Here is an 18,414-nt window from a genome sequence, read left to right on the forward strand (position 1 = left end):
ACAGTCTTTGTTTTGGTGTAGCTCACAGGCACCTAAAAACAGTAATCATCATTTTAAATACAAAACCGAGTTTCAAAGTATCAGTCATCACAGTCAATGTGAAACACTGATGGGAAAATTCAGCACAAGGAAAACATACACATAGAATATAATTTCTTTCTATGCAGGTCTGTTCCATTTTAAAATTTTTGTCATAAGTTAGGTAGTTCCCAAAAAATAAGAAATATCACCTATACACATCAGTACCATGTCAGACATAAAATACTACAGTGCTGATATATCCAATTCACGTTCATTTCCCTCTGTATTCTAACATTTGCTTACTGTAAGAAAGTTTAACTCATTGCAGTGTAAGAAAGTTTATGGTGCCCACATACTTCCCAGTAATAGTACATTACAAAAATATAAAAACAGGCTAACAAGTACAGTTACTATTGAGACAAATATTTTAGAGTGTCTTATGATGGTCACACTCACTGCGAACGAGTTCCTCCTCAATTCTGAAATGTTAACACAGGCAACAAATTATTACAAATAAATGCGATTCTATGGGAGTAATAAAACTAAGGATATGTTACAATACATAGAAATATACTGCAATAGCTTCATAAAGTGATTTCATATTAACAACCGAGTTGATAAGAAAGCTGAACAATCTTTGGCTGAAATATCATAATGATGTTAAAACTGGTGACTAATAGTCACTAGCAATCACATTCAGAGTCATTAATATAAACCTCACTAATCTCTGTTGGAGGTCACCTGTTCATATCATACGAACTGCAACTATTAAGTCAAATCAGAAAAATTATATGAAAAACTGAATAAAAGGCCATGGAAGACTCTATTTTGGACACAAATAAAGAAGTGCAGAATGCAGTCACTGTGTAATAGGATTTTTTGAGAACTAGTCAGTATTTTAACACTGTCCAGTACTTTGTCTAGTTCGATTGAAAGTAAGCCACATAGAGCATAATACATGTCAATAAGAGATGACAATTACAATAATTAGATTTATGTAGGTAATGAGTTACACTTATTTCTCAACACCTAGATTCAAGCAAAAATGCTTGAATTATGGAGATACAATCAATTGTATAGTTTTCCACTATCAATTTTTATAGAGTTTTAAAAACATGGAATGCGCACCTTGATGTTATCAGCTGGCCATGACTAGCTCAAAATTGTGACCTACCTTCTGTGTAACCAGTGATAACTGTGATAAAATATTTCACATTCCCTCCATAATGCTATTCCTTGGGCTTACGCATGGACTCCATTTCGACTGAATAGATTAATCTCCAACTGCATCTGCCCCACCCTACTACTTTTCCCAGACAAATGTCTTGCCAGACTTAGTGTGTGTTATTTATTCCACTGTTAGTTACCTCCCTGTATCTCATATACTTATTTATAAAAAATAAACTGATTTGCTACTACACATCATTAGCACCTAGAAGCTCAGATCTTTAGTTGTACAAATTTGACCTGTATATGGCTCATAATCAGGTTTAGAAAAGAATTAATTAGCCAGCCAATCATCCTATGACCTTCTCCACCACAAATGAATAGATGGCATTATGTTAAAACACATCCCTTAAAGGAAAAAAGAGACATATATATGCCTACTCTCTTGCTACATACACAAATTCATGGTAGAAGTATGTTAAACAACCACACAAAATCACCAGTGAAAACAACCATATAGCAAACAGTTCAAATAATTGATCTTCCAGGATGCATTCATTTTAAGACTAACCAGGCAATTCCGACATATGGTAAGTTGTAGTATGGGGGCAGGTGTGTGGAAGAAATTCAAGAGAATATGTAAGAAACAGAGCGACCAATAATATAATTGCAGTGTACAAGAGCAAGAGGAAAACTGCAAGGAAGGAAGTAAAAGAAACTTTTCTACCCAAATGTAATATCATGTTGACAATAAACCAATAAGGAAAAAAATGGAGGGAAAATTAAGGGTGATGTGGTCATTAAAGATGAAGCACAAGATTGATCTGGACAAGGGGGTGAAGGAAACAGATCATGACCTCTATGTCTTAGTTGTAAGACACCACTCTAGCATTCACATTAAGTAATTTAGGGGAACTATGAAAACCAAAAGTTAGATGACAGGTGGAGATTGGAATCTGCTACACCCAAGTATGAGTACACTGACTTAATCGCAGTACCATGTCAGTCGGGCAAGTTTGTTAAAATCTGAACATAAGCTCAGTATTTTACCACAATAAGGCAAGGTACTAGCATTGCCTTACTAGCAGCAACCAAAGCAACACTTGCCTTAAATGAGTTAGGAAAACAATGGCATACCTGCTTTAGACTGGCTTGAACTGGGATTAGATCATGGCTCCATTTTAATAGTGATCAACATTTTAATGCCACCATTAGTGAACAAATCATAAATTTAAATTACAAAAGTGCAACTACAACAATAAGGATAACTATGCAAAGATTGAAATTGCATTCTACCATTTACAACTAGCAGGTTCCATATAAATTCCAGACTTTACTGTTGCATTTACTTATGATATGCAGTTATTTCATGTTTCCTGTTCTCAAAGCACTGTGAATGATAATTACCTATCAGCAAAATTGTCAGATAATTCATACAAAATGGTTTTATCATACATACAATAGTGCCTATGGCTATAATCAATGAGCTTTATTGCTGAAGAAATTTTGCATAATATAAGTAGTAGTCAAATGAAAATGAGCCATGTTGGAAAAAAGTAAGTAAACTGTATCTTATTTCACAAGTGATCACCAGAACTGTTAATAATTATTCTACTGTGAAAATGGAAAATGTTTGTGGTTGTCTAGAGGACCTCTTCATCCAAAGCAAATCAGTGGCCACAATCTTTCCCCTGGGTTCCAAAAATAAAGAAATTACTTGGGGAGGGATCAGGACTGTATGGAGGATGTGTAAGGACTTTCCAGCAAAACTTCTGCAGTGTACTCAGAACAACCTTGGCGACATTTTGAAATAATAAACAGTTTACTTACTGTTGTTCCATCCGTGTTGTTTTCATTTGACAGCCCCTTATAGTAACATGTCCCATTAAGTAAAGCTAGTAAAGAAAAATGGGACTTTTCATATGGTTCTAATATAAACTGAATGAGTAACTTGATGCGAATGAAAAGCTGATAAGAGAATATGGAGCTTCGTTAAGAGAAGGTTATAACAACAGCAACAACAACAACAACAACAACAACACTAGTATACTGTTATTACAAAGTTAATTCTAATGTCTTACTGGCAACGTGCTCATTGCAGATGTAGTACTAGTCCAATAAGGCAAGGATGAGAGAACGATTTGTGTAGGTATTCACCTGAATTGATTTAGTGAAACCACAGAAAAGCTATATCAGGATAGCCTAAAGGCAATTTGACCAGTGTTCCTCCCAAATAAAGGAGCCCTGTGATTTATTCAATGTGTCACCTAGCTCAAAACAATATATTTTTCATCAATGAGCTTAATAATATACCATACAGTTTACAACCAACTTTTACTTCTACACAGAACAGCAAATAATCACTGTTGGTACCAGTAGTTAGTTTTGTGGAAATATTAATTCATTAAAATTAAAACTATTCACTGCACCACAAGAGCTCTGAAACAAAGTTATCAGACCCATGAAGAGTGAAAATAATACATGAATACTCTTTTTCTTACACATGTATTTTCACCACCTACTAAATTAAAAAGCCAGTCTGGACAATTCAGTATAGTGACAATACATTTACCTTATACTGTGACAATGTGCAACAGGACATGCAGAAACAAAAAAGACCAGTCAGTCATTATAATAAGTAGGGTCTCCTAACTACAATAGCTGTTATCATGATATGTGGTATTTGATGACAATTCTCAATTTAGACTGTAAGACATTTCATTTTAATGACCTAATTGATCACAATTCTGAAATTACTTTCTCATGTGATTAAAAGAAGAGGGAACATGGAGGAACTGTAATATATCATAAACGCAACTGCAAGACTTTAGAATAATTGCCATTCAAAAATGAAATATTCCATATGTGTTTTTAGCAAATATATGATCATTCTCTTGGAAAGCATTGTGTTTATTTTAGTTGCCATACATTTTTCCATGTCCCTTGTAGCATTCAGTAATCAGAGTAGAATAACGTAGGATAAAACACAAAAAGGTGTAAAGAACTACTAACTTATAAATCATAGTTTTTGAAATGATCAACATAAAAAGATAAATCCTATTAATACGTTCCTGCATTTGGTTGTATTACAAAATATCCAAAGTAACAATAGATTAGGAAGTGCTTTTCAAGCAGCTTTCGACAAATCATAGTATAGTTATAAAGGGGGTGTTTTTTTTTTGGGAAAACATATGCACAATCATAAAGGGGCCCAATGGAAACCATGATACTCAAGTTCTATATAAAAGAAATGAAAACCAGGTAGTTGTGGAAGGCAAGGGCACAGAGGCAACTTTTCATTACTAACCTTTTTTCATGTTCGTAGTGAATGTTTAGAAAATACAATTACCAAATTCAATTGAGAAATTGATTGATAATCTTTACTCTCTTCATCAAGTCCACAGATAGCTTCTGATTACCAGCCAGTGCAGAATTACAATCACTTTTGTACTGAAGCTCTCTTCATCCAGACCAATTACTCTGCAGTGCTACATATTCCTTAAATTCAATTTCCCCTATTCTTCCTTCTTCCCTAACACTAGAAAGAGCATTACTTCCATAACATTAGAGTGTTAAAAATTGTAACACTGTACAAAAGAGTATATGCACGAACACAGAGCACCTGTACCCAACAGATAACTGGTCAGATTCTCTGCTGAATATTTGGCAGAGATTGTCACCAGACTTCTAGTTGCTACTTATTGCAAATTACTTTAGCAGTGGTGTGTTTTGCACAATTGGATAATGCCCAGTAACTCCAATTTTCAAGAACGGCACTCTCAGAATTAACATTGTTTTTGGAAGCAATAGCCTTGGAACATACAGCTCAATCAATTTATTAATTGGGTACAGGAAGTGACAAATACTCTCTGTGAGAGAATGTTATATGTCTTGCAGTTTAGAAAGCTCCCAATACCACTGCAAATTAGCAATTTACATAAACAATGCACTTGTACCATATCCAAACAGACAAGAGTGAGAACTACAAATCAGATAGAATTTCACATGTAGTTCTGGATGGAAGCTCATGACTGATGCAAGCATAACATCTGGCATGGTAATGGAAAAGGGCCAGGAAAACTCACAGGAACCATGATGAGTTTGCTGGCATCTGCACAAAACCATCAAAAAGTCAGAAGCCAGCCAGAAGTGCTTCTCTTCTCACATCAATGGGAGTCAGAAATAACTACAATTAAAATGCAAAGTGCAAGTGATTATTTGCATCTTTTTATGTGATATAAGGTTTCATACTTGCTCACACTGTTTTACTTAGCTTCTTTCCATGCTATAGAATCTTAATATTCAAGAACTCTAAAAATATCAGAACTGTTAGAAATCAACAATGTTGTTATCATTGCACATGCTTAAATTCTTAGGTGACTTCGTTGCTATATATAACTTGACATAGCTGACAGTACAACACAGAAAGGCAGCCATCATGAACTTTTCACCCAACAAATTGCAATTTTCAAGATTTCCATCTATTGCTCTGCCCCTTTTGACCCAGACCTCTGTAAATGATACTTTTGCTTCCCCTTTCTTTTATGCACACTGCACATATTTCCCAAAATTCTACTCTGGACACTCATTTGCAGTGAACTTTAGTTTGTCTTCTTCCATGAGCCCACAATGTTTATTTGTGCATTTTCAAAACAAAAATTAATATTTTTTCTGAGCATTGTTTTAAAGTTATCATTAGTGACATCAATATACAATGCTTGCTGAAGTATTCATCAGCAATCTGCTATGGTCTGTAACCTTCATCACTAATTAAATATTTATATTATTTGTGAATGAAAGTATGTGAACTTGCATCCTCTCAGCAACTGTACCTGTCTGCAAAGCACATAACACCATTACAGTTTGCTGCATATAAGAAGTTCTATATTTTGCTCCTTTCTGAAAGGATATTAAGAAATCATTATGCACAGCAGACTTTAGTGCTGCTAAACAACTGTGTGCAGCAGGCCTTATTGTAGTTGGATCACCATTCTAAGAGAACTAATAACCATAGCAAGTTTAAAAAAATCAGTCAGTTACAACAGTCATAATGACAACTGTGCATACACTAACCAAGTAAGGATACACTTCAAGTTTACTCCATTTAAATAAGTTGGTATTAGAATTATACCATAAGAAATCTTATTAAACAAAACAGTTTTCAGAAATTAACTGAAAATCATACTGTGTTCATTCTATAAAGCCTTAGAAAGAAGAATAAGAACTTTCAGTTCTTTTCTGAAGGAGGAAACAGGGATAAGTTAGGTAAAATTTGAAAGGAGTAGCAGGTCATTAAGACACCATGCTGAGAACCACCGGCCCGCCAACCATTCTGTCTCCTAGAAATTTTATAATTTTCCCAAGAGAATTTTGCTTTTGATACAAACAAGAAGACACAATATGTTAAAATTGTTGTCCTATGGAGATAATATGACAAGTCGATAACGCCATCTCTGCAACAGACAATTATCTGTATCACCTGACCAGTTAACTGTCTGGACATTTTTTCAGTCTTCTCAAAAATCAGACTGTCATGGCGTTACAATACCTTAAATGTAACTGGTATTCACAACAAAGACAGATGGAACAAACTTGGGGGCAAAACAGTGGCAAGAGGAAAATAACATCAAAAGACAAGCATAGGAAATGAAAATGAAACAAGTAAGAGAAAAAGATTATTCCTACTTGACAGTTCTTCAGGTTTTTAAAATTTGCTATCATCATCGTACTGACCTTGTAATGGATACAACAAAACAAAATTCAGTTTTGCATTTATGTCAAAATCTAAACTTATGATTTTTAACATTAAGAACACAAGACATTACCAGTATCTGTTTAGTATTCATTACTAGTCAAACGTAAAATGTTAAACAACACAGACATTACCAGGGTCTGTTTAGTACTCACTACTATTCAAATGTAAAATATTAAAGTCTTATTACATGCCAAATGGTTTCCACTCATAATCCAACATTGACTTTTTCCAACACAGGTAATTTATTTATTACCAGTCTAGCTTAAAGCTGCTTGAAAAATAATCATGAGCTATAAGTTTGAATATCTTAACTCCATGCTTGTAAAAATATCTACAGTGTTGCACATTAACATGATCTCTCACTAAATACTAAAAAATAAATACCAAACACAAAATTGTAAACAGACACTTAAAAAAGAGGTTTCTTTTACAGCACACTTTGTCCATATTTGAACTATGAAAAACCTGCATCCATTCTATAAGATGTCTTCCATTTTGCAGCTGCTGTGCTTCACATGCATTTTAGTAACTGTGTATATAAATACATGCATACATGCTTGGGAGTGTGTGTCTCACTCCACCCCCATTCCCAAAAAAACACATGGTCAAATTAGAAAATGTGCATACAAATACTGTAAAGACCTATATACTTATATATATGGCAAAACATTTAGGAGTGAATACAAATAACTCAAGTAGGGAGTGAAGCAGAACAACAAATAGTGCCACTGAAGCACAAATGACTACAACTAACAGCGTAAGTCCCTACCCGACAACTCTGTTCTCATCCCACTCTGTATCACTTGGTGTCTTCCAGAATCCCTGTGCACCATTATCCGTTGTATCACAGCCCAGTCTTGAATTTGCATCTGATAGCCTGTGTACAGTACTACCATTGGGTTGCTTTACAGTCTCTGATAATGACCTATGATGTGCATGATGCAATGGAGGGTGGCGGCGGGCCGATGGTGACGGAGGTGGTGGCGTGAATCTGCAAAAACCAAGGCTCTTACTCTGAGTGTAGAAGCAAAATGAGGTTAACGGCATGGCATAAAATCTCAACAGAGGTAAGCAAACATTCAGTTGAACACTTAAATAATTATGGTAATTTTTTTTACAGCAAAATCAGTTGCTTTGACACCATTTTATGCATTTCAGTGTGTTCAGTCATCATCTTAGCCAGCTTCATCCTGACCCACAACTTCTTCACTTTTGAAGGCCAGACATACCAACAATTAAAGGGAACAGCCATGGGTACCAGGATGGCCCCCTCGTATGCCAACCTATTAATGGGTCGCTTAGAGGAAGCCTTCTTGGTTACCCAAGCCTGCCAACCCAAAGTTTGGTACAGATTTATTGATGACATCTTCATGATCTGGACTCACAGTGAAGAACAACTCCAGAATTTCCTCTCCAACCTCAACTCCTTTGGTTCCATCAGATTCACCTGGTCCTACTCCAAATCCCATGCCACTTTCCTAGACGTTGACCTCCATCTGTCCAATGGCCAGCTGCACACATCCGTCCACATCAAACCCACCAACAAGCAACAGTACCTCCATTATGACAGCTGCCACCCATTCCATATCAAACGGTCCCTTCCCTACAGCCTAGGCCTTCGTGGCAAACGAATCTGCTCCAGTCCTGAATCCCTCGACCATTACACCAACAACCTGAAAACAGCTTTCGCATCCTGCAACTACCCTCCCAACCTGGTACAGAAGCAGATAACCAGAGCCACTTCCTCATCCCCTCAAATCCAGAACCTCTCACAGAAGAACCCCAAAAGTGCCCCACTTGTGACAGAATACTTCCCGGGACTGGATCAGACCTTGAATGTGGCTCTCCAGCAGGGATACGACTTCCTAAAATCCTGCCCCGAAATGAGATCCATCCTTCATGAAATCCTCCCCACTCCACCAAGAGTGTCTTTCCGCCGTCCACCTAACCTTCGTAACCTCTTGGTTCATCCCTATGAAATCCCCAAACCACCTTCCCTACCCTCTGGCTCCTACCCTTGCAACCCCCCCCCCCCCCCCCCCCCCCCCGGTGTAAAACCTGTCCTATGCACCCTCCCACCACCACCTACTCCAGTCCTGTAACCCGGAAGGTGTACACGATCAAAGGGAGAGCCACATGTGAAAGCACCCACGTGATTTACCAACTGACCTGCCTGCACTGTGACGCTTTCTATGTGGGAATGACCAGCAACAAACTGTTCATTCGCATGAATGGACACGGGTAGACAGTGTTTGTTGGTAATGAGGATCACCCTGTGGCTAAACATGCCTTGATGCACGGCCAGCACATCTTGGCACAGTGTTACACCGTCCGAGTTATCTGGATACTTCCCACCAACACCAACCTATCCGAACTCCGGAGATGGGAACTCGCCCTTCAGTATATCCTCTCTTCTCGATATCTGCTAGGCCTCAACCTCCGCTAATTTCAAGTTGCCGCTGCTCATACCTCACCTGTCTTTCAACAACTTCTTTGCCTCTGTACTTCCGCCTCGACTGACATCTCTGCCCTTACTCTTTGCCTTTTAAATATGTCTGCTTGTGTCTGTTTATGTGCGGATGGATATGTGTGTGTGTGTGTGTGTGTGTGTGTGTGTGTGTGTGTGTGTGTGCGCGCGCGCGCGCGAGTGTACACCTGTCCTTTTTTTCCCCTAAGGGAAGTCTTTCCGCTCCCGGGATTGGAATGACTCCTTACCCTCTCCCTTAAAACCCACATCCTTTCATTTTTCCCTCTCCTTCCCTCTTTCCTGACGAAGCAACTGCCAGTTGCGAAAGCTCGTAATTCTGTGTGTGTGTTTTGTTCATGTGCCTGTCTGCCGGCGCTTTCCCGCTTGGTAAGTATGTGTGTGTGTGTGTGTGTGTGTGTGTGTGTGTGTGTGTGTGTGTGTGTGTGTGTGTGTATATATATATATATATGCGCTTTCCCGCTTGGTAAGTATGTGTGTATATATATATAAAGGAGTCATGGACTACAACAAAGGCAAGGCAATTTAGAAACTGTCTTGAGGATTTTAAGAGCTAGAATGGTAGCCTGCCTTATTGCAGTGAAGTCCACTGGCTTAGTCATGGCAAATTATTAAATCAGTTTTTTTGTCTCTATTAGATGAGATAAATATTTTTGTGGAAATAAATAACATGTGTGTTCCTGAACTGAAAGATCCACTATGGAAAAGTGATCTCATCTTCTTAGCAAATAGAACTAGCTGTCTAATGCTTCGAAGACTTCACTACAGGGTAAGGATCTGGTGATTACTATTTTCAAAGACTGAATAGAAGCTTTTAAAATGGAAATACGGAAATCTAGATCATTTTCCAAAATTATTGTACATGCACGATGCTCTTGGTAACAAAGACTTTCAACACTATTCACATATTTTAGCTTCTCTTAAGGAAGAATTTGAGCAACATTATCAAAATCTGATGGCATTAGAAAGTAATTTTCATCTGTTCTCTTCAGCATTTTCAGCGAGTACTGAAGAAATTCATCCTGAACTAAAACTAGAAATTATTTACCTGCAGTGTGACAGAGAACACAAATACAAATTCCAGAACAAGAAAAACATTTTGGAACCTTCCCTCAGGATAGATTGCCTTGTTTCCACAAACTGACAGCTATAATAATATCAATTATTAGTTCCATGTATGTTTGTGAACAACTGCTCTCTGTAAAGAAAAGTAATAAGATGACTCTGAGAAACTCGCTGTATGATTATAATCTAAACTGCATGCTGCATCTGCAATGCACAAGAACAATTACTCCAAATACAGAAGCAATTGTTAAGAGGGAAAAGTGCAAGAGAACCAAGAATCCTACACATTAACAACTTAATTTTTGAATAATACATCACAAATTACATTAAGAAAAGTAGAGAAATATACATTAATAAAATTATGTAACATGTGTACATTTTTGTTTATTTGTTCCATTTGTGGTAATAATATAAAGTGACTGATGAACATGCGATGGCAGCTGTTCTGTCCCCCACTCGGCTCCCCCCTCTCCGTCATGTGCCGGTAGTGGGGGTACAGTGCTATATGCTCATGCCCTGCAGCTCACAACTTGGTCCACGAGCATGTTTGTTGTGAAGCCCTGCTCTACACATTTGGAAAGACTACCCTATGTGCTTTTCCATTGTGCAAAGTCAAAAACTCGGCACGCTCAATGTTGACTTTCATATGCATTGTCGATGTGCGGACAGCTTTGGAATAACAAGAACTTCGTTTTAGTGGATTTTGGTACCTCATAGTAATGTAAACCATAGGCATTAGAGAATGAAAATAAAAAAAAAGCAAATACATTTTTATGAAATAGTTCAACATATGGTTACTGATTTAGTCACATACTGTGTACCATAAATCTCAACATGAAGGAGAATCTTCAGGAAAGTAAAATGAGCCAGATGATACATTAACTCAAGGGAAGCAGCCACTGCAGACAACTTTTCTGTATAGTATACAAACAACCAATTACTTCTAGTGCTAGCCTACCGATATCTAATCATAGGAATTATTTCTAGAGTACATGTAATGCAGCTATCAGCAGCTGTCTATATACTGATAAAGTTAAAATCTTTAATATAAACAATATTGTTAACCGGAATCTACACATTCAAGTCAAAATATCCAGATAAGTTATAGGAGTACCTAATAAGGTACTCTCTTACTATAGTTCTGAATATTTTGGGATTTCCAGATTCTTGCTTAATTTATGCGATCAACGTGCTATTAAAGACTTTTGCACTAAGTTTAACAGCTGCAGTATTGTGGTGGTGAATTTCACAGTTCATCAAAAATTAAGGTTTATTATTGCTCAAAATACAGTTACGGAGTAAATAACATAGATCATGATTGTAATAATTCTATGGTCTACTAACGCCCTTGTCCAAGATGTTCAGTTATCAGCTTTACATAATATCCATACTGTACACTTCAGCAGAATAAATACTTTTTTTGAGATTAGCTGCAACTCATAAGAAGATTATGCCATACAACAGTACTGGGTGAATGAACACAAGGTATGGCAGAAATCCTGTCTGCAGGGTAACATAATAAGAGATACAGTGAAGCCCCACTTTTACACTTCCCAAGGGACTTCAGAAAAATGGCGTAAAATGTGGGAAATAATGTTTTAATCTGTAAAAGTTACGTATAGGATACCCCTTTCATTTTTGTACTATATGTACATAAAATGTATCAAAACGTTCGTCAGGAACTTTTTTATTATCTGACAAATCTTTACATTCTAATAAGAAGTGCTGATGTAACTGGAACTGATAACTGTTTGGGAAATAGAAACCTTTGACTCAATTTCATACATCATAATCAATGTTTCTGAAAAGCCTGCAGCTGTAATTCATTACTGAAATAATGGAATACTGGACCAGTTATGTATTTTTTCATGCTTAGCATGATGCGTTTCAAGAATTTTTTCTCGTTGTTAAGTGCAAACATTTACCTAAGCATTTTTTGTAGTGTTTGCACATGTGTTGTTCTACGAATCTTGGACTGTTGTCATCTTTTTGAGGTTATCAGGCATTGTGTCTCCTCAGTTATGTAGAAAACCATACACATGCAAACTGTCACTCACACTGTTTGTTTGTGTACCATCACAAAAAATCCATACGTAAATAGTGTACTTGACAGTGAGAATAAATTCTTGAAACACATTTTGCTCAAAATGAAAAAATATGTAACCAGTGTTGTATCTAAAACAAAAATATTTGAACAATGCAGAGTGAGTGAAGGTGTCAAGTAGCACTACAAGTGGCCAAATGATTAAGCACGCTAAATATGCTTCTACAAAGGTGTCATGATGATCACAGCAATCATAAAATTGTGCATATGCTGTAGAGACAGTTTGGTAATGGTTGTGATCAGTCACAATATCTTTATTCGAATGAACCTAGTTACTCCCATCAGCCACCACACTGAGTAGAGCCTGGCAGCAGCAGGAGGCACAGCATGAATGGTTCCAAATTTTACCCATTTACTGGTTCAGACCCACTGAATAGAGCACCCTAGTGTCAAGAAACTTAACCATATAACGTTTGTAAACACTACTTGACAGCCAGCATCATTTTACATCAGGTTTTTCTCCATGAACATTTTTTTCATAAATTGTAAACTGTAAAATAACGATAAATATATTGACACAAAACTACATTGTAGACATTGGAAATTTGAAGGAAGCAATAAAAATGTTGTAAACAGTGGGAAAACATTAATTCTGGCAATGTAAAAGTGGGGATACACTGTATTTTCACATACAGGCAGAACTGAGATTTTTGGACAACTTATCGACTTATTTGTGCTACCTCAACTTTTCATCTATTTGGACACCCAGAAATCTTGGGCTTTCAGCTGGCCATTTACAACTATACTCCATATTTCAACTAGGCATTTGTCAGTCATCCTCAGGTGAGCTATTGAACAATGACGAAGGTGTTCATCAAACTGCAACATATAGTGTGCTGCGAGTAATCTGTGCATGCGTGAATACCATGTTGACAGACAGACCATACTACCCGGCAGCTGTCATCAGTACCCACTGTTGTCTCCGACTTGAGTAAATCATAGAGATGATAGAATTCCACATGTTATCCAACTGATAACTGCTGTTGTGGTTTATCAGATTTTTTGCCATCCATATTTTCATAGTTTCTTTAATAATGAACTGATGGTGTCATCATGGGTAGTCCTCTGCCTCCTCTGGTAGCCACCTGTTTTTATGAATTGCTTTGAGGGGAGAGCACTTAAGTCAGCAGCACTTAAACCAACTGCATTTTGGAGGTATGTGGATGATACTTTCGTATGGTGCCCTCATGGTGAGGATAAATTGATAGAGTTTTTACATCACCTCAACACCATTCATAAGAACGTCTGGTTCACTATGGAATTATGCAAACAACGATTTGCTTAAAACACTTGTACACAGGGCTCACACAGTCTCTACACAGATAGTTTCCCTAAAGAGCTTGTCCAGCTAAAGATAGTGTTCAGGGAAAATGTATATTCTATCTGGCAGATTAACAGGGCGCTATTAGCTACAACCAAGAACCAGGAAGTGGATCAAGAGGAGAGCACACCAACACGATCTCTAGCTTTCCATCCCTTTGCTGGAAATATTTCATTTAAAATAGCAAGAATCCTTCGAAATTTCCAAGTGCAAGTGTTTTTCCACCCACCAAAGGTTGCCGAGCTCCTGGGATCAGTGAAGGACAGTTGTTTTACTCTTGAAGGCTCAAATTTATGAAATACCCTCCCAGTATTGTGCAGCTTATATAGGCCAGACCAAGCACACTGTGAAACAAAGTTGCACCAAACATCAACACTGCACTCACCTTTTGCAACCAATCAAGTCTACTTTTGCCGACATTGCATCTGCACCGGGAATACAACGGAGTATGATAAAACAGTACTTATGGTCACAGCAACATCTATTTGGGATTCCAATGTTAAAGAATTCTTGGAAGTTTGCACAGTGAAAAATCTGATGAACTGTGATAGTGACTACCAGCTGTATATTGCTTGGAACCCTATCATCTGCACATTTTGCTCAAACTGAAGATGACAAAGGGCAATGGTGGCAGCAATAAGTGGCAACACAGACGACACCTGAGCTCTGCAGTTCTAACAGTGAGGTCTTTGCCGCCGGGTACTATGGTCAGTCTGTCAACATTATGTTGATTCATGTGTGGAATATTCACAGCACACTATATACTGCAGAACACAGGGCAACTTTGCCAGCCTTTGATGGCAGGAGCCCAGTTGAAATATCATGAATGTTGTTGACTATGACCTGCTGCAAGCCCAAAACTTCTTCGAATAAGTAATTTGTTATTTGTTTGGAATTGCATAATATGAACAAGGTTAAAAGTTGGTCTGTTCCTGCACATGGAGCAAGTTACAGGAGGGGACAACAGTAATCGTGCATGCTCCATTGTGAAAGACCACCACATGGCCGAGGTGATGCAGTTTGACAACTCATGTCTGCTGGCAAACATGTATGTCGTATAACTTGAAAGTTACAGCTAATTAATCTGCTAACAATTGCATTAACAGGTTATGTATGTAACAACAATAATTCGACAAATACAGGTGTTCCAAGTCAATATTTTTTCATTAGAGTATAAAAAAAAAAGAAAAAAAAGTCATATAAACAAATGATCAACCACAGTAACAACATGCTGGCTGATGGAAATCTCATAAGACAAAAAAGGGGTAAAAATGTGTTGTAGCAATAAATGTCACTTACTTAAATACTGAAAATGTAAAATAAAGAAAAGGGGTCATGTTGAAATTACGTCAGTCCTATGATGACCTGTTCAGCAATATTGTCGCAGAAAAAGCTGAGAAGCAGTCACCATGGTGTAGTGCTTACTGTTGCAAGGAGGGTCATGAGTTCAAAACTCACCTGAATTGTAAAATTTTAATTTCTATATTCGGTTTGAGTACATTCTAGAAGTATCCACAAACATCAAGAATTACTGTACTGGAATGTTCTGTACCTGTATATATACTGTATGTGTTCTGGCAGGAGGCAGTTGGCTCAGTGCTCTTGTATGTGCAAGTGCTGAATAAACCTTCGTTAAGTGAAGTTAGTGTTTGTCATTCATTTAACTACACCTTCTTCTATGTGACAATATTCTGGTTGAGATGCTGGGCACTGGAACTTGTGATAGCGCACATTATCGACAACATAGTGGTTCCCATCAGGCCACGACACAGCCGCTGTTTATGTGCCGAGAAACCTGAGTTCGAGCCATATTCAACAGATCGCAATCTATTGGAGACAGAAGAAAAAGAGGACGTTGCGATGACAGCAACTGTGTGCCACCATATGAGACATCTATCTGGGTTCTGTAGTGGCTATGGCCAAGATGCAACCAAGTGGCTGAAGGTATATGAGTGTATAGCCAAATTTAACAAATGGGATGACACCACGTGTTTGGCTAATGTATTTTTCAACTTGGAGCATACTGCCAAGCAATGGTATGAGAACAACAAGGAGTTCACAAGCTGGAAAGTATTCCAGGCAGAACTGCACACGTATTTCGCCGACACACAACGAGAGAAGTGCAAGGCTGAAGATGAATTAAAGTGCAGGGCACAGCATCCAGAAGAAACTACAGCATCCTACATTCAAGACGTCTTGGAGCTGTGTACAACAGTGGATCCTAGAGTGAAGGAGGAAGACAAGGTTGCATATCTCATGAAGGGTGTTGCTGAGGATGTGTATCAAGCCCCACTCCTGAAGGAGGTTTCGACAGCAGACGACTTCATGAAATGGTGCCAGTATATCGAGACAATGCATCAAAAAGAATTACACGCAAGAAGTTTGAACAGCTTCCAAACATTGTATCGATGTCTGTGATGGAGGAAGGAACTGATTTCACAACTGTTCTTCGTCAGATAGTGAGAGAGGAAGTTCAGAAGGCACTTGGATTGCATGGCGAGCAGAAAACCGAGACGCTTCAAGAGTTCATAAGAAAGGAAGTGGAACCGACATTGAACCCAATCTCTCATCCTTCATTTCTTTTTAAAATGGTGAAAAAGTCGAGACCCAGGTGAAGTTACATTCCTACAATGCTGCATGGGGAACCTGTTTGGGCACAAAGGAAGACTGACATCTGGAGGACCCAGGATAATCAACCACTGGGGACAACCGGGACATGTGGTGCACTATTGTCGAGAAAGGCGGCGGATATTTGATGAAGCCCGCGACAGAAGACAGCAGACCAATCTTACCCAACACCAACTCCAGGACGACGAAGATGAACAAGAAGATTTGGGTGCAGGACGAAGTATGTCATCATCGTCGCAAAGGGTGCAACCTCCCTTGGAGGTGAGGCTGCCAAAGAGAAAAATCCTCCGTCAGCGATCACTACAAAATTGATAGGAAACTACATCGATATCCTCATGGACGGCTGACCAGCCTAAGGTCTTTTGGACTTTGGAGTATCAGATTCAGTCATTTCGGAGAAGTACCGTCATTGGTTGCAGAAAACCGTATTGATCGACAACAAAACATCTCTGCTGAAGGTTGCTAATGGGAAATATGTAAAACATACAGGAAGATGTATCATTCATGTGGGTATAAGTGGCCATACACAGCCCTTAGAATTCATCATCTTACAAGAGTGTAGTCATGACGTCATTCTCGGATGGGACTTTTTGAAAGCTTCTCAGGCAATTATAGATTGTGGTCACTCAAAGATTATGCTAGATGAGATGAGATACTGTGGACAGGAAGATGCGCATCTGAGTGTGTGGAGACTGTGCGTGCTGGATGAAGTGATCATTCCTGCACTCAGCACTACAAAGGTAACTTCCACGTGTCATGCCATGCATCAACCCATGGATCTTGTAGTGGAATGTAAGAGAAGCATACCACTGAAGAATAACTTGGTCATCCCAGCCTCTGTTGTCTCATTTAAGAACGGATTCGGTGAACTGTGGATAGTTAACTGTTGCCGAGAACCGCAGATCTTTCCAAGATGCATGTGCGTAGCAAATGCTGAGCCGTTAATTGCAAAACAGCTGAGCATCACAGAAACCTCCCATACCGAGTCTGTGGACAAAATTGGCCCTACCACTACGAGACAAGATCTTCTAGCTCGACTGTCACCAGATCTCACTAAGCAACAACAGAAGAAGCTACTTGCCATTCTTCAGATCTCACTAAGTGACAACAGAAGAAGCTACTTGCCATTCTTAAGAATTCTCTGACTGCTTCAATCCACAGGTGAAGAGCAAATTAGACAAATCGACAGTGAAGCACCAGATTAGCACTGGAGACCATCAATGAATAGGCCAGAGAGGATACCATGTGTCAGCAATGGAACATTGAATAATTCGCGCAGAGGTAGAGAAAACGATGAAGAATGACATCATTCAGCCTTTGCAGAGCCCATTGTCATCACCAGTGGTTCTTGCCAGGAAGAAGGATGGCAGTTGGCTTTTTTGTGTTGATTACAGGAAGCTTAATAAGATAACTAAAAAGGATGTTTACCCCCTTTCACAAATTGACGATACACTAGATTGTCTGAAGGGGGCTAAGTTTTTCTCAATCATGGACATGTACTCGGGATACTGGCAAATTAAAGTAGATGGGGCTGATCGTGAGAAAACCGCATTCATCCCCCCTGAGGGCCTGTATGAGTTTAAGATAATGCCATTTGGTTTGTGTAATGCACCAGCAACTTTTGAACTGATAAAGGATAATCTTCTGAGTCACCTGAAGTCGACAATGTGTCCTTGTTATTTAGATGACATTATAGTATTCTCAGAGACATTTGATGAACATGTAAAAAGACTGAGGTCCGTTCTTAAGTGTCTCCAATAAGGCGGACTGAAACTTAGTCCAAGAAAGTGTCTCTTTGGAGCAAAAGAAATCAACATACTTGGACACCTTGCGTCAAATGAAGGTGTGTAGCCAGACCCAGAAGAGGT

The 18,414-nt window shown here is 38.4% G+C and overlaps 1 protein-coding gene across 1 annotated transcript in view; it reads right to left on the reverse strand.

The window, feature by feature from the left end:
• The window catches only part of LOC126297663 (dual specificity mitogen-activated protein kinase kinase 7-like), a 170,759-nt gene that overhangs the window by 53,308 nt on the left and 99,037 nt on the right, over nucleotides 1–18,414 (reverse strand). Inside the window, exon 8 of the mRNA XM_049988747.1 lies at nucleotides 7,713–7,934. Coding sequence (XP_049844704.1) covers nucleotides 7,713–7,934 — 222 coding nt within the window. The remainder of the gene's footprint in view (nucleotides 1–7,712; nucleotides 7,935–18,414) is intronic.

Source organism: Schistocerca gregaria, chromosome X (assembly GCF_023897955.1).
Source record: "Schistocerca gregaria isolate iqSchGreg1 chromosome X, iqSchGreg1.2, whole genome shotgun sequence".
In the NCBI taxonomy this organism is placed as follows: Eukaryota; Metazoa; Arthropoda; class Insecta; order Orthoptera; family Acrididae; genus Schistocerca; species Schistocerca gregaria.